This window comes from Podarcis tiliguerta, assembly GCF_965153285.1.
Source record: "Podarcis tiliguerta genome assembly, chromosome: 12".
Taxonomy (NCBI): Eukaryota; Metazoa; Chordata; class Lepidosauria; order Squamata; family Lacertidae; genus Podarcis; species Podarcis tiliguerta.
Window position 1 is genome coordinate 3,100,288 of NC_139545.1, and position 26,635 is coordinate 3,126,922.

Consider the following 26,635-nt stretch of genomic DNA (forward strand, 5'->3'; position numbering starts at 1 on the left):
CAGGGAAACGACAGAGTCTGGCTGGAGGAAGAGGCACTGGGGTCCAGCCAGACAAGTCAGTGAAGCAATCCCCAGAAATTTTGCAACCCACAGACCCCCTCCCGCCCAAACCAGTGGTGCAGCTTACAGCATCGCTCCAACTGCCCAATGGACTCACTATGGAAGTGCCGATTACCATTGACTCTGGTAGTTACGCAGACTTCATAGGACTGGATTTTATTCAACAGCATAACATAGCACTACTGCCAGCCACGCTGCCTCTGAAGGTTGTCACGGTGGATGGCAGGGAATTGCTGGGGGGGCAGGTGGTGCAGCAAACGCCTCCGATGGTGATGCAAATTGGGAATCACCGAGAAGTCATCAGCTTCAATATCACCCACCTGTCGGACACGCCTGTAGTATTGGGCATGAGTTGGCTGCACAGGCACAGCCCAGCATTGGCGTGGTACCAGCGCCAACTGACCTTCGGCTCCTCCTACTGTGCGGAACATTGCATTCTGCCTACCCCGGAAGGGGAAGAGGATGACCCGCAGCTACAATTAGGCACGCTGCAAGCAGTGCCACTCAAGTATGCAGCGTTTTTGGAGGTTTTCTGCGAGAAAGAAGCGGACAAGCTGCCTCCCCACAGGCCCTATGACTGCAAGATTGACCTCCTGCCAGGGGCGACGCTGCCAACCGGGAAACTGTATTCCATGTCTGAAGACGAGCTGCAGGAACTCAGGGAGTTCATAGACCTCAACTTGAAGCGCGGTTTCATCCAGGAGTCGAAGGCAGTGGGGGGCAGTCCTGTATTCTTTGTGAAGAAGGACACGCCCCAAAAAAGACTTGTAGTGGACTTCAGGATTTTAAATTCCAAGACCAAGCCCACGGCCTTTCCTATGCCCAAAATAGACGACCTGCTCGCTACGGTGAGGAAAGGACGCGTTTTCACAAAGTTGGATCTGCGAGGGGCGTACAACCTGATTCGCATACGGGAGGGCGACGAGTGGAAGACTGCCATGTTCACGCCCCTGGGCACCTATGAATACAGAGTTATGCCTTTTGGATTACAAAATGGCTCCCACTGTTTTCAAGCCTTCATGCATCACGTACTGGCGGGTCTCCTCTACAAGAAATGCGTCTGCTTCTTGGACGACATCCTGATATTCTCAGAATCAGAGGAGACCCACGAGGGAGACGTCAAGGAAGTTCTGCAGAGACTGCAGGAGCATAGGCTGTACGCCAAGCTGGAAAAGTGCCAGTTCGACAGGAAGGAGGTAGATTTCCTGGGCTACAAGTTGTCGGAGAAGGGGCTCGCCATGGACAGCGCCAAGGTTCGCGCAGTGTTGGACTGGAAGAGCCCACGCAATCGGAAGGAGGTCCAGCGGTTTGTGGGTTTCGCCAACTTTTACCGCAAGTTCATCAAGGGGTTCGCGATGCAGACAGCGGCCATTACCGACACGCTCAGCTCCAAGAAGAAGAAGTTCATCTGGACGGAGCAAGCGGAGCAGTCCTTTCAGAACCTCAAGCGTCTCTTCTCGTCCGAAGAGCAGCTACTGCATGTGAATCCCAGCAGACCAATGAGGGTTGAAACGGACGCCTCGGACAGAGCCGTGGGAGCAGTACTGTTGCAGCAAGACCCGCTTGGGGACTGGAGACCGTGTGCCTTCTACTCTCGAAAGCTCAGCAAGTCAGAGCAGAACTACACCATCTGGGACAGGGAGTTGCTGGCCATTCATGCGGCATTCAAGGCGTGGCGACACTTCCTCATCGGAGCCAAACACAGTGCAGGTTCGCACGGACCATAAGAACCTGGAGTACTGGCGCACGGCAAGGTTCTTGAACCAGCGGCACATAAGATGGGCGGAGTTCTTTGCAGATTTCAACATCCCAGGCGACAACAACATCATGGCAGATGCACTGTCCAGAAAGCCGCAATACCTCGAAGAGGCGGCACCAGCAGCGGCCAAGCACATTTTCGCACCGGAAGCATGGGCGTGCGCTTCAGCAACCGTGGACCTGGATGCTGTCCGTCGAGTGCTGCAGGAAGACCCCTTCGCACAAGCCAAGATGGAGGAGGTGCACAAGGACGATGAGTTCCAGATACGCGACGGATTGCTCATCCGCAGAGGGGCCCTCTACGTACCGGGAGACGACCTCCGTGCGAAAGTACTGCAGCAGTTGCACGACGCACCCACCGCCGGGCACTTTGGCAAAGAGAAGACGGCAGAATTAGTAGCCAGAGAGTTTTGGTGGCCCAAGATGCGGGGGGAAGTCGCGGATTACGTCTCGAGGTGCGACACCTGCCAAAGGGCCAAGTCAGTGCACAAACCACCGGCGGGACTGCTCGAACCGCTGCAGACACCGAGCGCACCGTGGGAGAGGGTGGCCCTGGACTTTGTCACGGATTTACCCAGCTCGAGAGGCAAGACGGCCGTGCTAGTGGTGGTGGACATGTTCACCAAAATGGCCCACTTCATTCCGTGCGCAAAGGTGGCCACGGCGGAACAGACCGCCAAACTGTTCATAGACCACGTGTTCAGGGTGCACGGTCTGCCACGGTCTATCTTGTCCGACCGCGGGCGACAGTTCATCTCGAACTTCTGGCAGAAGCTGATGGGTTTCCTGAACGTCAAGATCAACCTAGCGTCGGCAAGACACCCGCAGACCAACGGACAAGCGGAGCGAGTCAACGCCATCATGCAGCAGTACCTGAGATGCTACGCAAATCAGCAGCCAGCAACATGGGTGGACTACCTGCCGCTCGCTGAGTTCGCCTACAACAACACGAAGCACGTGTCCACGGGGGTGACACCGTTCTTCGCCAACAACGGAAGGCATCCCAGAACCTTCCCGGGATTAGAGAGACTGGGGGAGGGGGAGCCACAGGCAGCGGAAGCCTTAGCGTCAGAGTTGCAGGAGGTTCACGAACAGCTTCGGAGGCAGTTAGAACTAGCAAAGCACGCATACAAACTGCAGGCCGACAAGCACAGAAGGGTTGGGGAAGACATACAGGTGGGAGACTGGGTTTGGTTGGCAGCCCAGGCAGTGCCGACCAGATCGTTAGCGAAGAAGAAGCTCAGACATAAACAGCTAGGACCTTACCAAGTCGAGGCACAGGTCAATCCAGTGGCCTTCCGGTTGACACTTCCGGAGGGATCCAGAATGCACCCAGTGTTCCATAGATCAGTGCTCACGCCCTACAAAGCACCTCACAGATTTCAGGAGCCGGGCACGGCACCAGACCCGCTCAGGGAGAAGCCCACAAAGAGGGGGTCGCCAAGAGGGGAACTCATCAACGAGGTCACAGAGATTTTAGACTCGAGATGGGGGGAAGAGGGAGTAGAATATTTTCTCGCCAGCGAAGGTACCCCAGCCAGCGCCAACCGTTGGGTGCCGGACTATGCCTTGGACGAGCCTCTTCTCAAGGAAGAGTTTCATGCCTTGTTCCCACACAGGCCCATGCCAGCCGCGTATTTCGACGACTGGCTTTTCACACCCACACTTTCAGCCAGCACGTTCCAGGGGTTCACCTCGGACGAAGAACCGGCACTAGAAACACGTTCCCCGGAGGGATCGCCCTCGGGGTATGCCTCAGACCGCTCTTATTGGTGGGACAATCGACCAGAGGAGCAGTGGAGCAGGAAGTTGCTGGGGGGTCCTTGGAAGGCAACGGCACCAGAGGTGACCGGGGGAGAGACGGAGATGGACGTGTTGGGGGAGGACCTCGGGTTCGAGCACGGCGGCACAGAGATGGAAGCAGAGGAAATCGAGGTCGGCGAGAGCACGGAGGACGAGCCGGACTATTCCGGCTGGATGCACGCCAAGGGGGACGAACTGTATCCGACATTCACCCCCACAACGACGGAGCACCCAGCACCCACACCTGGAGGAGGGGAGGGGGGAAGGGGGGGGCTTCGAGGGGGGGATGGATGTCAGGGGTTCAGGAGCAGAGGCACAGGAAATGGAGAGCGAGGGGGAGGAGTCCGAAGGAAATGTCAGCGATGACAGCGGTCCGAGGTCTCTGAGTCTTTCCAGCGAATCGGAAGATTCACAGAAAGAGGCTCCCAGGGTCAGGGCAAGGGGGGTGCCTAGGGGGACACCCCAGGAAGAAGGGGCCAGAGGGGACTCAGAGAGCAGCAGCTGGAAATCAGGACCAGCGTCCACACCAGAGTGCAGAAGGGGGGAGGAGTCCCAGGCATCGGGATCAGGCGGCGCGCTACCAGCAGAAGGACAGGAGGGAGGACTGACCACGCCTACATCGGGGAGTGAGGAAACGGTCGAGAGGAAGGTTGAAGGCTGGGAGCGCGCGCCAAGTTCAAATGTACAGGAGGGCGGCGCAGTTGGCAGCCCGGATAGGGAGCCAGGTCCCAAAGCCCGCCGAAGAGAGAGGGAGGAGTCAGGGGGGTCAACGTCTGCGTCGGAAGAATCCAGGAAGGAAGGGACCCCGGGGGGTAGCAGGACCCAGAGGAGAAAGGAGAGACGGAAGAGGTGGAGTAAGGCTAGAATCTTAAACTGGTGTACAGGGGGCGGAGATTCAGATGGAGCTTCGCCGGTCTAAACCCTAGACGTAGAGCTGGGGCGCTCCGGTTTGAGAATGGAAACTGTACTTCAATAAAGACTTTTATACATTACTACCGGCTAGCGTTGGTCCTCTGTGAGCTGGGACCTGGAGCCAGCTCTGACAAATATGAATTTTGCTTTGACTTACTTCTCTGTGTTTGGGTGGGGGGTGTATTTAACAAAAAATCATAAGAATTTAACTTTTGCATTTACAGTTAAGGATACCAGTATCTGGAACAAAGTCAGCTGGTTATCTTCATGTCTGTTCAGAGAAGGACTTCACCCTTAACAGGTGTGTGCTAGGAGATTATTAAGTGCATCAAGTATGGACTAAGTGCCATTTACAAAAATTTACCTTTGTGAAACAGGTTGCAGTTCTGCCATAGATGCAGTTGCATTGCCAGTAAAAATTAAGCCAAGGTGTCAGCTGAATTGCTATTAGGTGCTTCCACCAAGATAATTTCTTCTATCAGTTTGGAAGCAAATTCTGGTTGGAATAATATGGCAACGTTACAGTGTTTCAGCCTGGTGCTTCACAGAGCTGGGGCCAATGAAGCTTGTTCCTCCCTCTGCTTTTCAACATTGCAAGGTATCACTATATCGCAATATTTGACAGGTGATACATCACGATGTTGAAAAGCTGTTATCGCCCAGCCCTAGTTCCTTAATGGTAGCATTTCCCAAGCCTTTTGATGTCATTGTGATGTTAAGAAAATACTACATTAGCAAACTTATTCTAATTAAATACTAATTACTGGATTTCTTCCCCCATCTTTCTGTGGTTGAATAGCTGGCATCTGCAAGAAGTCACACTGCAGCTCCGTAATGGCCAAAGTGTTCCAGTCTACCTATCGTCACAGAAGGATGCTTCTCAGCAGGAGATGTAAAAATCAAAAAGTTCAAGGCTTCGGGGGGGGGGGGGGAATGATTTGTGTTGTCACAAGTAAAAGTTTTAAATGCTAGTTGGCTTGTTTGGACATCCACAAGGGTCTGCTCTTATGTAGAAGAATATTCTACCACGTAGGGCATACCCAAAGCTTTTAGCTTTCAATATGCTTTTGAAAAAAAGCTATCCTCCACAAAAAATATTGGGTGGCTTCCTGTAGCAACAGGTTTCTTCAACTTTATCAAGGTAGCATAGTAGGGGGTTTCCCTGTGCACCACCAGTTCTGGCCTTTTAGGTTCTGGTTACATAATAAAAGCCTTTTGAACACAGGACAGAATAAGACTCATATCTGCTCTGGAGGCTGCTGTGCATTTAACAGATGAGTTACACACCTTTGGCTCTCCAGGTGTTGCTGAACATTCAATTCTCATCACCCCTGGCCATTAGGCCATGCTTTCTGGGTTTGGAAGACCAAAAGCTCCCCACACTTGCTTTATAAGTAACATTAAGGACAGTATAGCACCATCCCATACAAATGGCCCCTGGAAGCAAAGCCTAACCCCAAAAAAATAAGCTAGCTGATTTGTTGCCAACATATTGCTACTTCAAGAGTGCATGCCACCTTAATCCTACACTAATTCACAAAGCACATGCTCTTTCATAAAGTACATGCCACTATCTCTTTACTGTTAGAAAAAAAGCTGCCAACAAAAGATGCTGCCTTGGGGGGGGGGGGAGTTTAAAAGCTTCACAAAGGTGAACTCATTTATTAACCACCTTAATATTTGAATATATTACAGAGTGTGAACTATTAAAGATGTCACATACATTTTCCAAATGACTAGATATTGTTCTCATTGTTAATTAGACTGATGTTGAAGGAATGGATGGCAAGTGGAGATTTCACTGTCATTCATCTACTTCCATTAGTAGCACTTTTCAATTGTGTTATTCCTTGCATCATGAGCTGATTAAGCCCAATGGTCACAGAATAATTTCTAGCTACAAAGAGAAGGCAGTGCTTGTGTAGAGCAAATAAACTGATTCAGCTGTTGAATATTCAATATGCTAACAGAATTTAAAATAACATGCTGAAGTCAGGGAAACAAGTTGAATTCTAGCCAGTTCAAGGAAAGAAATGCAACTTTTATCTGAATTCCTACTGGTGTGTTGACAGACGAAAAGCAATTACGACAAAGTAACCCTCTTCTGATATAGCACCACACTAAATGAAAACAGATTTCTCTATTGACTTGTGGCAGCAGTTGCAAACCTCAACCTGTTTCACAGTTGTTCTGGACTACTCTCAGACTTCAACTGAACTTCATGGAAAATAAAGGGCTGTCTCCTACCTGCACAGTGTAACATTTGCTTTTTAGTAGACACTGGACACTGCCGAAACAAATGCTACAGTCAGCTATCAGAAGGTGGCAATGGTTTTCAAAAGGCAAAGAACAGGCAATGAAGCCATTAATGTTCCAGTTACAATACTTGATGGCAAAGCTTTGGGATTCCAGCTACTTTGCTTTAGCACTTATGAGGAACAGAAAACCACTTGAATTAAGGGCTCCCTAAGACTTGTGGAGTTTATTACATTTTTTTAAAAAATGTAATGTTACAGTAGGTAAGTGCTAAAAAACATAATCAAAGAACAGGAAAAACCAGTTTATTACATTAAAGCAAATGGTTTCACATTTGCCAACCGATCTTGTGTGTTTAAAGGCACACAGTAAGCATACATCTGCCAGGAGTTTTCAGAATTATTTAAAGGCACAGCACTTCTTTACATTAATTTAAATTGGTCTGACTCATTTTGCTTTGGATCTCATTTCATCTTTCCCTTAGATAACTATAGAGTACTTAGAAGGAGTTGATCATAATCTAATTTAACTCTGCCATCCCAGGTATCTGATACCTAGAGGTGGTAATTTGCAATTGATCCAGCTAAACCCATGTGCTGCTTCTCAGAAAGTCAGTAGTTCCTGTAAGAAAAGCACCAACTCATTTCAGAACATTATGTACTGCAGCTACAGGAACCAGAGCCCAGAAACCCTTTTTCTACATTTGGAGAATTTCCCCTTCCTACTTTATACAGGCACTTATTTACATTTTTCATAAGGTTAATTTTTGTACTGTAGCATTTCAGATTGACAGTATTACGCTTGTGGAATTAATTGGCATCCCTACGTATTAGCTACTTTTTCCAATACAGAGTTACTTAAATTTTGCTTATAACTTACATTAGACTTCCACATCATTATACAAACTTGCAACGATTTGTGAACTGCACAAAGCCAACCTTAAGGCACAGCAAGTTAATATAACAGAGTACAGCAAAGTCTCCAAGCAGCCAACCAAGATCAAGCTGGCCTTGTTAGAAGTACATTTAAAAACTCAAATATTTTACCAAGTTTACTACTGTACAATGCAAACTGAAAGGTAATGGGACAGACACACACAGCACTTGAAAATTCGCCTTTTTAACTTGTGCTGGAAACAATGATAAAAGTTTATGCTCTGCGATAGAAGACTTAAACCAGCATAAAGAAAAGAAACCAGCTTGTGGAGGAGCAGGCTGAGTGGAATAGTGGGGCTATCACCGCATCCAAAGCTCTGCGGCTCATGCTGGCCAGGGGAGAAGTAATGGGAGGGGCAGTTGTGCTTATTTTCACCAGCTCCACTCCCTCCCTACCCAAGAGCCAGCCCATTTTGGAGGTTCTACTGCTGGCTACAGCCTGCAGTTGTACCACCCACCATTTCAGGAGGCCCAGCAAAGCCCAGCAGAGGGACGTCTGCCACATCCAAATCCTGCCCAGCACAGTGGTTCAGGACTTTGGATTAGTCTATAGCTACGTCTAATAGCAACTTTGAATTTGGGCATAACTATATTTTGGTACTTTGCTGCACTTGGTGAAAATCAATGTTTATCAGCTTGTCCAAACAAGTGGGATACTTATCAATGGTCACTTGCACTGGGACAGCAATCCCAACCATGAATAGTTAAAACACAGGATATAGTACAAATGCTTTACACATACCAACAGGAGAAGAAAAAAGAACTACTGCTTTCTGTTTTTTTCTGTAAGGGCATTTACCTTGCATGGCACAGGCACCCCTCCCCGCATACCCATCACCCGAATAAACAGGACAACATTGCTTAGGGTGAAATTGGGCCACAACCTTACTGGTTACAGATGTAGAGGTTTACCATATGCATGGGGTATAACCACTGAACTACCAGCACGCCTGCTGGTCAGCCCTAGGCAAAGAGGTCCTATGACACACATCAAGTAGGAATCCCCTGCAGGGCTGCCGCCTTGATGCTATGGCCCTAGCCCCTGCCTGGGCTTCTGGAGAGATGTGACTCCTACCAGATCCCTTTAAGGGGTCACCCCTGAATACTGGAGAAGCAGGCAGAGGCTACACCCCCTTCTCCACCAAAGACAAAGGCTTACCCAATGCCTAAACTGCCACTCAAGCCAAACTTGGCTGGTTGCAAAACCCCCTACATCTGCAACCAGGACCTAAAGCCCTAAATGATATTTTGAGAGCATTTGAGACATCATTACCCATGCCTGACAGGTGCACACCATCATGCCTGAAAAGCACATCTTTGTCAAAAGTGATGTCTGGGTGCCAAATCACCCTTCTGCCAGTTGCCTCAATTCTGTGCACCACTGCACAGTTCACCACCTTCCTTGCCTTGGTAATCTTAGCAAGTTTCAGAATATGCCACCACTGACGTGCCTCTAACAACTCAGACCAGCATATGGCCATTTTAGGGTATAGTTCATTTAGAGCCTTGAGGTTATCCACGATGGCCAAAATCAGGTCTATGCGCCTTTCCATGGGTCCAGGTCACTTTTGCCCAGCTGAATGACGAACAGATCTAGACAACAGGCTTTCATTCTAGAGGACAGGAAAGGCGTAAGTTGTTCCCAACACATACTCCTGTGGCCCAGCCACGTAATCTGGACACTGGATGTTAAGCCAAGTCGGCAGCCCAGGAAGATGAAAAAGCAAGCACACATGCCCAACTCCGTGGCTGCATATCCAAATTCTTTTTGGTGCCATACAAGGAGGTGGAAAACTGGCCCAAGTGAAGTACCCCAGAGGTGGACCAGCTAGCCAAGCAGCCTGCCACGACTGGCCAGTTTGGGGAAGACTGCGATCTGCTTCCCCCGCCAGTGCAACGACTCAATTTTCATCGTGCCAGTTGGAGAAAACCCCTCGAGACACAGTCCACTGCCAGATCATGGTGGGGTGCTGGGTGTCATCCTGCAATGCTGCCTGACCAATTAAGGTAAGCATACACAAACCACTTCCACAAAAATTAAGATGTTTGGCACAGTTTTCTCATGTGACTTTTGAATCCTACTTTATCAAGAAATGTATTTGCATATAAATGTACATTTGGCAATACATAAATTGGTCTCCCAAGTTAATGTTTCAAGGTCTCAAAAGAGCAGAAACAAGTTGCAATTCAGTAAATAAATTCTCCAGGTATTTCTTGCAGCAATGGTTCTTCAAATTTAAAGCGCTTGGAAATGGTCTTCTGTTCAACAATTTTATCTTTTTCTGATTGCCTACATTGGCCCAGTGTATATGAAGCTACTACAATCAGCTCTTCTGACACTAATGACTCTTCTGTTTTTTCTCCATCTGTAGAATTTTCAGAAGTAAAAGCTTCTTCATTTACAACAACAGTGTTTGCTTCCTCTGTGTTCTTTATCCAGTATATAGTATCAGGAACATCCATTTGTGCTAGCCAAGAATGTACCAAACATTCATCTGCTGTTGCCCGTTCCCTAGAAAGAAAAGAGGGAACACTTGCTCAAAAAGACTGGCCAAAAGGATGAAATGCTAAAAATCCAGTTCAGAACACATTATCCATTATGTCAACAGTTTCCTCCCACTAGAGATTCATCATTCAACTGATCTGTGCTTAACATGCATTCAGATGCAAATTTGGCAGTTCCATCTTGTCAAAGCCATGTTTAACCTTTTTCATAATAGTCTCCATGCAGTGAAAAAGATGTTGCATTAATTACTTGCTTATAGTATGTTTTGTACAGAGGGCAGGCTCAGGTCCACCTCATACAAAATAGTTAGTTAGGCAGCTGGCTGCTCCTCAAAATTGCATCTATCAGGCAGAGAAGGGTATTTGTGCAGCAACTTGTCAGTTGGACTGGCCAAACTGTTGCAAGTCTTCCACATAAATCTTTTACAAAATCCTTTACCAAGCTACGTGGTCAGCAATGGTAGACAACTGCATCTAGATACAATTTTGTTGCCTCCATCTGACAACTGTTTTATGTGGCTCACATTTTAGATCACTAGAGAGCAAGTGGTTCTTGAGAGCCCCTTCACAAATTTCAGAATATTTCTACTTCAATGTAAAGATTTTGGATTTTCCTAATGTTAAGATACAGTCCACAAGTGGGTTTTAAAAGCTGAAATGGATTTTCAGTAGTGTTCACTTTGGAATGGTCACATGAAGTCACAAGTAGTACTGTATATGAATCTGTAGAAAAGTACAATCTTCAAGAATTCTAAATATTTTGAACATTCCTCTCCAAAGAGTTCAGCTACTTTACCAATATCATAGCAGTTATATCCTTTGAGCAAGTTTTCTAGTTTAGGCTTTGAAACTACTGAAGAATAGCTAAATTCACTTCTGAGACAATTTCAGAGACAATTTCCTGAAATACATTGTAACTGCAATTAGCCAGCAACCTATAGAACATGTTTAGAACAGTAGGCTGTGGATGCCTGAGTGGCTTTTCAAAGCCAAGCATGTGAAGAGGTTTACAACTTGCTTGTAAATTCAAGGGTTTCCTAATTACCGTATTTTTCGCTCTATAGGACGCACTTTTTCCCCTCCAAAAATTAAGGGGAAATGTGTGTGCGTCCTATAGAGCGAATGCAGGCTGCGCTGCTAAGCCGAAAGGCAGAACAGGGAGACGGAGCGCTGCGGAGGGCTCCATCTTGCTGTTCTGGCTTGGGGACGGCTGCGCGCAAAGCCTCTCCAGGGCAGCGGGGTGCGTTCACCCCGCTCTCCTGCAGAGACTAGCAAGGCTGTCCCCAAGCCAGAACAGCGAGACGGAGGGCTGCGCGCAAAGCCTCTCCAGGACAGCGGGGTAAAAGCACCCCGCTCTCCTGCAGAGGCTTTGCAGGGCGCTGCGCTCCAAAGGCTTCAGGGATCTTTGAGGCTGGGGGTGGGGGGGGGAAGCAGCGCTTCCCCCCACCGCCAGCTCCACACGCTCGGGTGAATGCACCTTGAACGCACCTTGTTTTAGAGGGTGGAACAAGGAAAAAAATATTTTCCCCCTGTTCTCCCCCTCCTATGGTCCGGTGCGTCCAATAGAGCGAAAAATACGGTATTCAAATGGCTAGCAGGTCAGCAGTAAATGGCTGTTTTTCACTTGCTATGCTGCATTAGCTCCTGCAGTACAAGAAATACTGCAACATTACTAGAAGAACTTATGGAGTAGTGTATAATTAAATTTTGTTTATTTTTGGGGGGGGATTTTAAAAGGCGGGAAAACTTCTTTAATTCAAAGACATTGATTACTTCAATGTTTAAAATTCATAGAACACCTCTATAAATTTATGGAAGCATACTTTTTTGAAGAACTCAGACCTTATAGTACATAAAAAAAGTGTGAAATTGTCAAATGATAAGAGATCTGTGCTGTATCAGGAACAATGTAGCCCATGCTACTGTGGGTAATCTGCAAAAAAATTAATCACCGTCAATGGCCTGGATTGAATGTTAATGCTGCCACCTTCATAGACCATGGATTATTAATATTAGGATCCTGGTTTAGTACCCTAGTTAGTTAGCTGCCATTAAACCAGAGTTCCCCATTTCAGAACTCAAGATGTAAAAATAAGCCAAGATCACCATGCACAAGCCAGCATGTTACGGAAGTAGCCCACGGGACTAATGCACACACCTGGCTTCCATAACCATGGTTTCATAAACCAGCAGTGTTTCAACTGAACTGAATTTTATTTGTGCCTTGTATGGTTTAAAGCAATGAAGCAAAAAACTTTTAAATATAACTTACTCAGGCTTTTTAACCAGAAGAGATTTGATGAAATCCACAGCAAATTCAGATATAAGGTCAAAATCCTCAGAGTAATTAACATTCATCTGAGATATATTTAAGAATGTTTCCTGTTTATCATTTCCCAAGAAAGGTGATACTCCTGTGAGCATAACATATGCTAGCACTCCAATGCTCCTAAAATAAAAAAATTACACACATAAGCTTCTTAAGAGGAAAACTTGCAGTTTACAAAACAACTATTCAATAAAGAGCTCTCCTTACCACATATCTGTTGCAGTGCTGATTGGATCATAACTCAGAATTTCTGGAGCTATTGTAGGGGGGAAAATAGAGCTGGTTGGTATGCATTCTACTAAAAATGTGAACAATTTAAGATATAGATGCCAGTAGATCAACCTACTTCTGTAGCTTTTACCAATGATGGTATCAGAAGCTTGAGAACTAATAAAGGTAGCTTGCACTAATTCTGTATGTGTTTCTTAAAGTGTGTTCTTGGATATTCTGAATCACTGCCACAACTTAATTACCAGGTCTTTGAAGAGTACATGCATTTTTGAAACTATGACTGATACTTTAATCCAAATATTTGGATTACCCCATTACTGCTTGCCCATTATCACATTAGTTCCTTGCTAAGAACTTACCCACATACTCAGGTGTTCCCATAATTTCTCTTAGTTCTTCACTATTCTTCATTACTCTGGAGAGGCCAAAGTCAACTATTCTAACATCTCCCAGTGGTGATTCACTGGTTAGCAGAATATTCTGGGGCTGAAAATAAATGAATGAAGGTAGCATTAGCAGAATCTATTAAGAAATCCACAGCAGTCCTAATGGCTTCAAATTTGCTACAGCACCAAGATAATAGGTAAGCCTGTGTCTGCTCTTTGAAATGCAGTAGGCTTTGCTGCTTGCTGCCTTTTAATTCTCTGCTCAAATTTAGATGTGAGCAGCTGACACAATGTAAACTGATAGCTGGGTGACCACCTACCTGTCTAAAATGGTCCATAGGGTGGGGCAAGTTCTGGAAATGGTCCCCCACTCTGAACTACAAATTTGGTTCTTCATATTGCCTCCATACTTCTAAACCACATCTTACCTTCAAGTCAAGGTGAACTACATTATTTCGATGCAAAAATGAAACACCTTCTAAAATTTGCCTCATGAGACGCTTAACCTCTTTTTCCTTGAAGGCATCATCTCTTTCAGCTACACACTGGTCAAATATTTCTCCTCCAGCAGCACTGAGGAAAAACAGATATATTTAAACTTTTCTAGAGAAGAGAAATAATACCCAACAATTCACTCCAATAGCCTTATTGCTCACAGAGTATGCGAAATGTGTATGCTTGCCTTAAATAGGTCTAACTGGTAAATAAACAGCTTTTCAGGATTCTGGTAACCTACTTAGCCATTCAGTGACCTAGTCCAAATGAATTGCTAAGCAAAACCATAACTGAGCATGAAAGAGCAAGTGTACTGGTACTCAAGATGAAAAATACTGGGTGCTTTGCTCCTTCCCTCCTCTTTCTGCTGCTGTGCTACCCCAAGGTTAATCCATGGCTTGGCTCAGTTAGTGTTATGATTTTGAGAAAAGTCATCTGAATAGAGACAGAATCAAAAAAAAAAATTCCACAGCATCAGGACTAGCTTCTCTTTTACTGATCCAGTCCCAAAACTGTGAGCGCCAAAAGAAAATGTCTAGGCACTATTATTATTTTTTGCTGCCCACTACCAGACTTGGCTGGACCATAAAGAAGGCTGATCGCCGAAGAATTGATGCTTTTTAATTCTGGTGCTGGAGGAGACTCTTGAGAGTCCCATGGACTGCAAGAAGAACAAACCTATCCATTCTTAAGGAAATCAGCCCTGAGTGCTCACTGGAAGGACAGATCATGAAGCTGAGACTCTAGTACTTTGGCCACCTCATGAGAAGACTCCCTGGAAAAGACCCTGATGTTGGGAAAGATGGAGGGCACAAGGAGAAGGGGACGACAGAGGACGAGATGGTTGGACAGTGTTCTCGAAGATACAAACATGAGTTTGACCAAACTACGGGAGGCAGTGAAAGACAGGAGTGCCTGGCGTGCTCTGGTCCAGGGGGGCACGAAGAGTCGGACACGACTAAACGACTAAACACCACCACCAGACCAAGCAGCCCTGCAGGAAAACCCCCCCACATATTTTGCTACCGTGATACCCTGCCAAATACCCGATTCACCCAACAGCACAGCACACAGGTAATTTTGAACGTTGGTTGATATATCACAATGTCGAAAACCAGGTATTGCTCAGCCTTAGTTGGGGTGTGCAAATACTGCAGCCAGTCATTTATTTATCCAGCAATTACGATTACTAAAAATAAATGATTAAAAAGAAATTGGATGTTTTTATTCATGTGTAACTGTCTTATTCTGCATTCTGCTATGTATTTTACTGCTGTTAACATTCTTGAGCACCATTTCATAGACAGGCAGGATGTAATTAAAGAACAAACAAAACAATGCAGAGCACTGTGATATTAGTCTCCAAATTCTCAGGGACTTATGGTTACTGTACTAAAAAACTGCACCAAACAGAGACAAGCATTGCTTTCCTAGTTCAGTCATATCTAAGCATGAAAATAGGAACTTTCTACAATTCATAGTAGTTATGCTTCAATGAGTCAATATGTTCCAGGAACATTAGGAATCTGCTGGTTAGTGACAAATCTTTTTGAAGCCTATAATTATTCTCTTAGAATAAAACATCCTTAAAGACATATTTAATAATAGTACTGCTGTAAACCTCATACCTCTAGAACCCCAAGGACACTTTACTTGGTGAGTTATCTTCAAACACTAGTTAGGAGCCTCATCAGACTGAGGACCCACTAACCTCTCCTTTCAACTTCCTTCAAGGTTTCAGCTCTGAGGTTGCAGTCCCACAGAGAGTAAACTCCCACTGAAGTCAATGGGCTATCAACCAGTATCAACCAATCAGTTCCATGCCATGGACTGGTTTCCAGTGTTTAGAACCTTAAAGCTATACACTCCATTTTGCTGAAATCCTGGCAAAGTCAGTGTCATTGGTAGCATTAAGTTGCTATGGATGAAATGTTAAGACAATACACACACACACCTGGTTATGCACCATTTTGAAAAACTAACAAGAGCTCCAAAAATGGGGCCAAAATTTGGCATTGCTTTTGAATAAAATATGTTAATGATAAATCCTGTCATTTTATAAACCCACCACATGATTATAATGAAATTAATACTTACTATTCCAAAACCAAAATAATTTCTGTTGGTGTTTCATATACTTCATGCAAGTTAATAACCCAACGATTTCGTTGTGCCAGTTCCAGAACTGCAATCTCATGAATTATCTCCATCCGGCAATCTTGGCCCTTTCTTCTTTTCCTCATGAATTTTGCTGCAAATTCTTTTTCAGTTTCTTTCTTTACACACTTTTTTACTACTGCAAATTTTCCCCTAGAACAAATAAAAGTTAAGTTGGATGCAAATTTCAACTACACACAGGCCCCACATTACACACACAATGTGTTCCCTGGAAATTGTTCATTAGGCAAGTGTTTGCATAATGAGTTGACGATTTCCATTACACCCTATAGTAATCAATAAATTGATTTGTTTGATCTTGTTCACAAAAATGGCTGTCGCTGATCAACAAAGCACACACAAAAAATAAGGAAGTCAGATTTTCAGATAAGTGAATCTGCAGAGTGTTAGAAACTCAGGTAGATAAGCCAGGCACCACATGAAGCCTGAAAACTAGGTTCTGGGCGCAATAACAAAATGTCTGGGAGCCCTCTTTTTTTTTGTATAACAAGATTACAAAGCAGAAAATGAATGAACTCCAGCTACAATCTTACGTTCACTTTACATATAGTCCAGTCCTCACCTGAAGACTGAAAAAAACAAAGCTTCCCCTGCCTGCCCACTTAGTATTCATACAGTATGTGGGTCCCCTTCTCCAGTCTTCAGAGAGTGGGTAGAAGTGGGGAGGCAGATAAAGGTCCTCCTTTCCTTCCACTCTGCATACAAACTCTGGATTCTCCCTAACCCCCACCCCCTTTCCTTCATATTACATCTATCTTTCTGGCACAACAACTAACACGTATTATAGGCCTACAGAACTGACAGCAGACACACACATCTTGAGTATCCAGTTTAGTTTGCACAAGACTTCAGTGTCCCTGAATGCACCCACTCCAAAGTTCGTTTAGAGTTTAAGCACCACTGTTGAGAGTCTGAGGTAGAAAACACCTTAAAGTGCACTACTTAAAACTGTCGTAAACTAACCTGCTAGTTTATATGAAATTAAAGTCATATCATACATTAAAAGTACATTAAACAAGGCAACTAAAACTTAACCAAAACATTGGGTTTTAAAAAAAGAAAAGCAGAGAGAGATGGGGAGAGAAAGGGGGAGCGAGTGATGGAGGGAGGGAGCCCAGCAGCAAAGCTGAATGGGGCCCCCAAATCTCCCTCCACGAGGAAAAGAAGGGTGGGGGAGAGAATGCATGCATTGCCACTGCCGGAGTCCAAACCAGAGGCACATTCCCGGTTAAAGGCAACATGCACACAGCCAGGCCATCACATGGCCTCCCTGAGGTGGAGCCACGGTTGGGCTTCAGGCTTGGTGTCCTGGTGGCTCAGACTTGCACTGACCTCTCCCCACCCTCAAACTCCCGTTCGGGGCAGTGTCAGGAAGCCAACCTGCAATGGCGCCTGGCACCTGTGAAGTACTGGAGCAAGTGAGAAAGCCTTGGATGTGGATATGGATACTATTAAGACTTCTCAGATTTATAGTCCACAAAAACTGAAAAAATGTCAACCTATTAACTCTCCGTAGTCTGAAATACCAAATTTGTCCGCATGAGCTGATAAGCAGAACAAATACTGATTCAGTTAAATTTGTAACTTTCATTAAAAATCCTTATGCTTTTAATATGTATACTAAATTTAAGATTCATGTTTTATTAATTAGTCTTTAAAAGCATCATTCATCAAAACTGCCTTGCTTTAAAAAAAAAACCTGCACACACACAGACTTGGACATACAAGCTCCACTAAAATTAATGGTAATTAGTTTCAAGTAAATGTGTCTAAGTGCAGGGCGTGAGAATTTACTTTAAGAGGCAAACTAAGGGGAACCAGGAAGTTGGAGCACTACAGGAATACAAATGTATTTCCCCCAGGAAAAGAGTTGGGTATGGGCTATGAAACGTGTATTTTAATTGGGAAAGAAAATTCTGGGTAAAGTTAAATGGTTTCATTAGCTAAATCTGATGTCTGCAGTATGGCATTGCCTAAAAATCTGAATGGTTTCACTGGAACTCAGAGTTGAATTAAAAAGAGCTCAATGTCATTTCTTGAGACTACCAACCTCAAAGGCATGGTTTAAGTTGGCATGCCTCCTGGCTTGAAGAAAAGAAACAAAGGCCCTACTGATCACAAGTCAAGCTCAATAAGCAAAATACTTTTACGTCATATGTTTACCCACTCTCTGGTTGTCATGGATCCACTAGTGAACATCTAAGAATGTGACATCAAATAATAGTTTCTTAAAGTAAACTACAGTATCATGTCACTATTGTGGGTGCTATACATATTAATAGTAACTTCAGGAAAGAAACTAATTGTTTTGAAAGTAAGAAAGAGGATTTGCAAGTAACGGAATTGCATTTGATTTACAGAATTCCACACTATTTATACAGGGATATTCACAGTCTTCCCATACATTCTGGATTTGGGGGGGGGGGGGCAATTGTAAAAGTCATACTCTACTGCCAGCAGTTCCTTTTTCAATGAAAGGTTTCATTACTTGTGTTGTTTTACTGGGCAATTCTAAGCATGTTTACTCAAAAGCAAGTCCTAAACAATTCAATGGAACATACTCTCTAGGAAGCACAACTACAGACTTAAGAGGCTGCAATTATAAGATGAATGAGATGTAGGACAGAAGTGAATTCTCTAGTTAGGTTCAAAATGCATAAGAAAGAATACATTCCCTTAATTCTCTTTCCTATCTCAAACATTGTATTTATGAAACAAAATCCACATTTTTGCATTTTATTATGAAAATATTGAACGTATATTCAATTAATAAGATTTATTAAAGTTATCATACTGCATTGTATTTTAAATCTTACTGCTTTTTGATATTTTGTGAAGTTTATTGTAAGTTGCATGCAATTTAGCCATACAGTAAGCCCACAACTTACGTGGGGGTTACGATCCAAGGATCACACCTAAAGCCAAAATCGCATATAGCCAATGATAGGTGGAATTGCCAAAGTCATTTTACCTGGAACCCCATGCCCTTTCTGCCCATTAAAAAAAGAACACTATGGACAGTGGCATTTAGTTTTCTATATATTTTAAGAAATTAAAGCCATCCAGACCTAAGCCTGATTTTCTCTAGCAAATCCAGTTACTCTAGATCAGGTCTCCCCAGTCTGGGGCCCTCCAGATGTTTTGGGCTACTCCCACATCTGGAAGGTACCAGGTTAGGAACATAGGAAGTGTCTTCTACAAGTCAGCCCAATTTAGCTCATAATCATGGGCATACCCAGGATTTATTTTAGGGAGGGGCAGGCTTTGTGTTGGGGGTGGAGAAGGAACCGAGTTATCTGTAGCAAAATTGGTCAGTTAAGTATTTTTATTTATTTACTTAATTTAAGAGGGGGCAGCTGCCCCCCGGCTATGCCCAAAGCTCATATGTACGAGCATGCTACTCTCCACCAAACGGCAAGGATGCAATCTTTTATGAACCTCAAGTGAGATTTCATTTATAATAGGTGTTGTTATGCTTTACTGAGCTTCACAAGCCAAAACACACACACACATCCTTATGTGTGGCAAAGTACACAGTACCTCTACTGAGTCAGACTGTTGGTTCATATAGCTCGGTACTGTCAACACAAACACAAACTGGCAGCAGCTATCCAGGTTGTTGACAAGGAGTCTTTTCCAGACCAATCAGGGACATGCCAGGGATAGAACCTAGGTCCTTTTGCATGCAAAGCAGATGGTCAATCACTGAGTTATGGCCCTTCCAGATTGTGGAAGGCTGCCCTTCATCATCCCTTCCCCATTATTGTCCAAAGTGATTTCTCAATCAATTAATTACCGTATTTTTTGCTCTATAAGATGCACTTTTCCCCTCCTAAAAAGTAAGGGGAAATGTGTGTGCGTCTTATGGAGCGAATGCAGACGGGAAGCTCAGCTCAGTGCTCCCCTTAATGAGCCGCGTGGAGCGTGTGTGCGGCTCTTGGGGGCTTTTCCTCAGGGCTCGCTCTTTAAAGGGAGCGCAGCTCTTGGTGGAGCCTTAGCCGCGCACAGGCTCTCCCCGGGCAGCGGGATGAAGGCTCCCCTTGGGAGAGGCTGCATGCACTGCGATCCCGCTGGCTGTCCTGGCTTCTTGCTTAGCTGCGCGCAGCCGCTTCTAGGCAGGGGGAGCCTTGATCCCACTGCCCAGGACAGGCTGTGCGCGCTATCCCATAAGCCAGATCCCTCTGGCTGCCCTGGCTTCTGAGATTCAGAATATTTTTTTTCTTGTTTTCCTCTTCCAAAAACTAGGTGCTTCTTATAGAGCGAAAAATACGGTATACAGACATCTATCACATAATTTTTTAGTTTGATACCATTATCCTGCTGGCAAAATAGAATGTAAACCTCAGAGAACTGTGAACAATGTAATTTCATGGAAACAGAATTTCATGTAAAAATACACTTTTATGCTATTTAGGTTCAGAGACTGTGTTTACTTCTGATCTATTCATTGTGGACAATTGCCAATAAAAGACTTGATGACCACTAAGCAGGGACTCAGCTACCACACAAAGTCACAGAAATTATTTCTTTATCTTCCACCTGCAAGTTTTCATAAATTTCTATCAGTGCTTCAATACAAAAATACCCGAGTATAATCCTCAGGCCTTTTTTCAATAGCAGCCACTAGAACTTTTGTGGGCTTTGCTATCACCAGCTTATTTTGTCTGCAAGGAGAAAAGTCACAACAGTCATCTGAACATCATGGATTAAATAATAGTAGGGTGGTTAACATTTTGTGCAAATCTCTGTAAGAAGAGCAAAATACCAATAAATGAACCAATATTTCAGTACAGCCATCTACCCATAGATATGTTATCCAACTATAATTACAACAGACTAGGAAGCCTTCGCATTCTGCTATTTATATCACGATCCCCACTACAGGTTTGTTTTGCACATTAAGACCAAATATTTTTTAAATAAATAAGTGTAGGTTATTAGTATACTAGCAGCTTTCACTTTTAATTGTATTTAAATGACATATTGATTTACTGTATTTTAACATTCCACACTCTGGAATTATATGAACTATGAAGAGGAGGTTATAAGTAATTTAAATAAAAACACAAACAAATATTTCACTATGCAGAGCACTGACTAATACGCAGATTCTTGCTGTAGTACACTAGTTAAGGACTACCACTGCACTATGGATTAGGGAATAGCATCCCGCAGTAATTCAACAAAAATAATTTCCATGGATATTTTCATATATGAAATTAAAGAGACCCACATATGAATTCTGTTAACATGGGGGAAAACTCAGAACAGCAAACATACAGTCCCAGCCATATTATTAATTAATTATTATTATTATTATTATTACTATTATGAAGCCCAATTTAAGCCTTATGCAGATACACTTAATGCCCAAAGTTGTCTCTGATCTCCTGCCTAATGTTTAGCCACAGTCTGCTATTTGTCAATGAAACACACATAGAATTGGTGCAGCCTGCATCTACTTTTCATTGACTGAATTTTTTTGTTTTGTATTTAGTTGCAACCTGAAGATTTTGGTAAGGACAGGACGTCTACACCCTTGATGATCATATTATGTTCCAATAAGATGCACAACTCATTTTGAGTCTCAAAGCAGATATTCATGTTACATTTTTATATATGCAGGCCCACACTTGTTTACAAAGATGTGTGCTTGATTTGTAAATGAAAGAATGGCTGCATTTGATGTTTTGTTCTGTTTTTAATCTGTTGGGAGCCGCACAGAGTGGCTGGGGAAACCCAGCTGAATGGGTGGGGTATAATTAATTAATTAATTATCATCATCATCATCATCATCATTCTAAGGATTTGTATTTTATTTTATTGCTTAACTTGCAAGGAAGTCAATGAAGTAGATGGCAGGATCAGCTAACCAAAAGATCTGGGATACCTCAGTCAGTAGAGGATGAGATTCTTAATCTCAAATACAGTGGTACTGTACCTTGGTTCTCAAACTTAATCTGTTCTGGGCATCCGTTTGACTCCCAAAACTGTTCAAAAACCAAGGCACGGCTTCCAATTGGCTGCAGGAGCTTCCTGCACTCAAGCAGAAGGCGCGTCAAAACATTTGCAAACTGCAACACTTTCAGGTTTGCGGCGTTTGGGAGCCGATTTGTTCGACAACTAAACCGTTCAAGAACCAAGGTACCATTGTATTCTGGGGCGGGGCGGGGGGTAGAGAGAACCACACAATTGGGACTGGAAGCTTTAACTCAGTAGGCCATTGTTACGATACAATCAAAGTTAAGCATTTTAGAAACATTTTAATAGAAGTTTAAACTTCACCTGACTTGCACCTAACCATTTAAAATTGGCTATCGCCAATAAATCAGCTGCCCAGATATCTGCAATACAAAGTTGTATTGCAGCAATGCACCAGAAAAAAAAGCAGATATAGTACTTTATTTTTTGACGAATACAGTCAAACCCCATCCCCCGAATGCCTCCATTTTGGAACGTTTCGTCTCCTGAACGTCAAAAACCCAGAAGTAAATGTTCCAGTTTTTGAATGTTTTTCAGAAGCCGAATGTCCAACACAGCCTCTGCTTGGGTGCAGGAAGCTCCTGCAACCAATTGGAAGCCGCACCACGGCTGTCGAACATTTTGGAAGCAGAACAAAAGTTTGACTGTATTATTGAATTTCCTTTATTGCTTTTAAAATATTTTCAGGTTTTGCTAAATTTATATGATATTCACTGTGAACATGGTTGAATAAATCTCTACTCACACATGACAAGTATTTCTACAAGGAAACTGCATATACAAGATACATGCATTTTTAGATTTAAAAAACACACACCAAAGACTACAAGATCAGTACTGTGCCTGTACTGTAGTATGAAAAATGTATACCTTCATACTGGATAGACTCACAACTCACGTACTTTAAACAAGGGTGAAGTATAACACCTTCACTCATTAGTTACCTTGAATTTTTCAAGGTTAAGTATACATCAACCAGTGGTGTATCCTTAAAGCAGGCATGTCCAAAGTCCATTTTGGGGGCCTAAACTTTGGTTGGCCCTTATGCATGTTATGTTCACTTCATCAAATCTGGCCCTCTTTGAAAAAAGTTTGGGCAAACTCACACCTCTGATCCCTACAAAATAAAATAGACTTCCAATGGCGCACAAAATACACACTTTTGCTCATAGAAGGAGACTGCCAACAACTCCTATGTGCACCATTAAACCTGGAAACAACACTGCCCCAAAAGGGTGAAAACCTGCTTTTGTAGGGCAGAGGGGTGTGAACGGGGGAAGAGCACAATGTCTCCGTGGGCACACAAAGCCAAGACAGCTGATTCCACACATATAGGATCAAATATATTTCGCCAAGTCACAAATGGGTGGGGGTGAGGTGAATTAGAGACACAGACCAAAGGGGAATTTGTGGGAACAGTTCTCTCCCACCATCCCCACAAACAATGAAAAACAAAGTCTTTCTTTTACACCTTGAAATCACTCAGGCAAGGATTAGGAGGAGAGTAGCAGGAGAGCCACCAGATCTTATTTGTTTGTTTATTGCATTTATACCCCACTTTTTTCTCCGAAGAGTTCAATGTGGAGCAGCCTGGCTCTCCCCTCAACTCCGCCAACCCTGTGAGGCGGGTTAGGGCTGAGAGGCAGGGACGCCCCCCGCCACAGCTTCATGGCAAAGGGAAGGGGAATTCTTCATCTCATGAAACTTATACGCCGCTTGATTGCAAGAAGTCTCAAAACGTTTACAAAAAGGTAAAACGAGAAGTCGGGGGCGGGGGACCAGGTACGGATTTAAAAAACATGCGAAAGTTAAAATACTAATGCAGGTTAAAACTGCCTCCGCTTCCTGGGCACCTGGGCAGGCTCGTCTGGGCAGGGGCGTTTTCCGCCCGCCGAAAGGAGCGCAGCCAGGGCGCCTGCTCGGTCTCCGCGGGCAGCGAGCTCCGAAGCGGAGGCCACCGAGGTCTCGCAAATGCGGAGTAAGAGGTCGCGCCCCTTCCCTCCCCGGCCCGACTCCGGGCGCTCCCCACTGCGCCCCGCTGCCTCTCTCACGATGCGGGACCTCCTCCGCCCTGCCGCCGCCTCCCCGCTTCTCCCGCCACGGGCTCCGAGATCCTTGGCTCGCAAGAAGAGGGCGCCGTCCCCACGTGCGGCTGAACACGGGCTGGCAGCGGCCCCCCCCCCCCGCTCCGCTCACCTGCCGAGCTCGCGGCCGGGGCTGAGGCCGTATCGCTCCTGGAAGGGCTCGGTGAGGATGCGCGTCCGGATCTCCGTCAAGAGGCCCCCGCGCCGCGGCTGAGGGGGCGCCCGGCTGGCCCGGGAGCGGCGCGGCGGAGGCTTCTCCTCCGGACTCATGGCGAGAGAGAGAGAGAGAGGGAAGCAGGCGGGCAGGCGGCGGCGGCGTCCTCCTCCTCAGCCCCTCGCCGCCCTCTGAGGGATGAAGGCAGGCGGCGCTGCCCGGCTTCTGCCGCTCGCTCTCGCCTGAGGGAACTCGAAGCGGCGGCGGCGAGGAGGCGGACTGCGGCTGCGCGGGGGAGGGACGAGGGGAGGAGTCTCCAGCGCCCTCGCAAGCGCCCTTTGGGCCGACGGCTTAAGAGTGGCGGGAGGAAGCCACGCCCTCCACGCCAAACCCCGCCCCGCCGCGCCCGCCCAGCCAACCGCGCCTTCTCGGAGGGTAAAGGTCGAAAGGCCCAGAGGCAAACGGGGAAGAGTTCCGGGCTGGGCGGTTGGGCAGCGCCACCTGCAGGCTTGGCTTGGCGCTGCGCGAGCCTCAAGGGACACGCCGCCTCATTCCAGTAATCTATTTATTTCCTGCCTTGTCCCCTGACAAGGTCTCAAGGCGGCTTACAGGAAAAAGGATGAACATAGGAAAACATAGGAAAAGACAATTGAACATTAATATGTAGAACTAAAAAAACACACATTTTTAGATAGATAGATAGATAGATAGATAAATGGATAAATAGATCTATTAAAAATACAGATAATTACAGTATCACAAAAGCAGAATGTCACCAGCCCCCTCATTAAAAGCAGTCAGTTCCCAAGGGGCTGTTGGAACAAGGAAGTCTTTACCTGCCAGAGGAATGAAAGCAAGGAGGGAGCCAGCCTGGCTTCTCAAGGCAGGGCATTTCAAAGTTGCCTGGGAGCAGCCACCACCAAGAAGGCCCTCTTGGTCCCCATCAAGCCCGCCTGGAAGGATGACACTACATCAACATCTTGGCTCTGCAGCCATCCATGCAGAAAGAAAAGGCGTCATTAGGCTTGTGCAACACCACCACCCCACCCCCCAAAATTTGGAGAGGTACTAACAGCCAAGAACTTAAAACATGGGAAGGGGGAAAAGCAACAACCCTAAAACAGGAGAGGAAATTTAATAAAGGTGTGCAGAGCATGATAGGCATTTAGCGGAACCCTGGCTGGAACCCAGAAGAGGAGCTCACTCCATTGACTTGCCAAATTTTTTTAATGGTATATCTGTATGATCTTGTCTGCAGCTGCAAATAACTGCAACCTGAAAGAGAAAACAAAAAAGCAGCCCCCAGAAGACCTCTATTCATGAAGAACTGGTGCTAGTGTCATTTTCAATTAGGGCCAGAAAAACCTGTAGACAAGTCCCCAACCAACAATGCTGCTGTATATACTGACCTGAGCTCCTTGGACTCATGGATGGCTAATCTGTGTCCTGGGTGCTGCATGTGTTGATGGCCTGTGTGGACAGCCTTGAGGTCAGGCAAGGCCTCCAGCTTGCTTCTTCCTGCTCCTCAGCTTGAGAAGCAGCTCCTCTGCTTTGGAGGACCTTGGTGGGAACTCCTGCCTGAGGTTGATGGAAGTCAATAATACAGTAAGCCCACAATTTACGCAGCGGTTATGTTCTGAGGATCACACCAAAGCCAAAATTGTGTCTAGTCAAAACCCATTGGGCTCAATGGTAAGTGGGGTTGCCAAAGTCATTTTTCCTGGACCCCCCCCCCCTTTAAACTTTAGTTTTATTTTTGGCCAATCACATAAAGCCAAATGCACATAAGTTAAATGTGCGCAAGTTGTGCGCTTACTTACTGTATGTAAACATGAATAGTATAGCAACTACCCAGCCTCAACATACATACCCATGTTTACTGAGAGCAAAGTGTCAGTTGTGCACAAGGTTGTATCCGTAATGTGTTTAGTAGGGACATGCATGAAACTCTAAGCGGCCCATACTGGTTAGAGTGCAGCAACAGGACCCAACAGTAAGGTTACCAGAATTTTTTCAAAGAATCCGGGGTCACTTTTTTTTTTTTGAAATGAGAAAAAAGTTATTTAAAAAATATTTTATTTTTTTATAAAAAAGAAGCAATGTCTTCTTTTCTGTGGTCTCCTCTGCCGCGTGGCCTTCCTCTGGGCCCTGGCCATGGAGTAGGCTTGGGTGGGGCCTGGGCTTGGCCCCGTGTCCTTGCCCTCCTGGTGCTCTCCTACCTCTCCTCCTCAGCGGTGCAGCAAGGGCGGGGCTCCCCTCTTTTTTCTCCTTCCTCTTTCTCTCTCTTCCTTCTCCTCCTTCTCCCTTCATCAGCTCCAGGGTTTTTCCTGGTCCCAGAGCTGGGCAGTTGGCCGGGCGCTCTCGCTCCCAGCTCAGTTTGGGTTGTGGCGGTGTGTGTGCCTGCGGTTCCCCCTGTTGACGCGCCGGGCATCCCTGGTTCCCCTTCGGTAGTGGCGGTGGCAGCGGCAGTCTCAGCAGCCCGGAGCCAGCCTGGTAGCGCAGTTAACTCTGGCTTGCTTCAGGAGCTGCTCGCTCCTGTGGCGCTCACCATTTTGCCTCACCGGAAG

The 26,635-nt window shown here is 45.4% G+C and overlaps 2 protein-coding genes across 10 annotated transcripts in view; one reads left to right on the forward strand and one right to left on the reverse strand.

The window, feature by feature from the left end:
* The window catches only part of COA1 (cytochrome c oxidase assembly factor 1), a 56,844-nt gene extending 50,065 nt beyond the window's left edge, over positions 1-6,779 (forward strand). For all 5 annotated transcript variants that reach the window (XM_083407172.1, XM_083407168.1, XM_083407170.1 and 2 more), the window contains 2 exons: positions 4,758-4,834; positions 5,333-6,779. In XM_083407172.1, the coding sequence (XP_083263298.1) occupies positions 4,758-4,834; positions 5,333-5,429 (174 nt within the window). In that variant the 3' untranslated portion in view covers positions 5,430-6,779. The remainder of the gene's footprint in view (positions 1-4,757; positions 4,835-5,332) is intronic.
* Positions 6,780-7,078: 299 nt separating this feature from the next.
* STK17A (serine/threonine kinase 17a) lies at positions 7,079-26,635 on the reverse strand. 5 transcript variants are annotated; one of them, XM_083407099.1, is made up of 10 exons: positions 26,288-26,372; positions 25,478-25,646; positions 25,273-25,343; positions 24,905-25,054; positions 15,768-15,980; positions 13,604-13,748; positions 13,149-13,275; positions 12,766-12,814; positions 12,502-12,678; positions 7,079-10,236 (listed from the first exon to the last, which is right to left on the reverse strand). In XM_083407099.1, the coding sequence occupies exons 4-10, from the start codon at positions 24,958-24,960 to the stop codon at positions 9,912-9,914; spliced, it is 1,092 nt and encodes a 363-aa protein (XP_083263225.1). In that variant the 5' UTR covers positions 24,961-25,054; positions 25,273-25,343; positions 25,478-25,646; positions 26,288-26,372; the 3' UTR covers positions 7,079-9,911. The 5 variants fall into 5 exon arrangements, with proteins under 5 accessions (XP_083263225.1, XP_083263226.1, XP_083263224.1 ...); XM_083407100.1 differs by lacking the exon at positions 26,288-26,372 and adding an exon at positions 25,939-26,274; XM_083407098.1 differs by lacking the exon at positions 25,273-25,343 and having other exon boundaries at positions 26,288-26,635.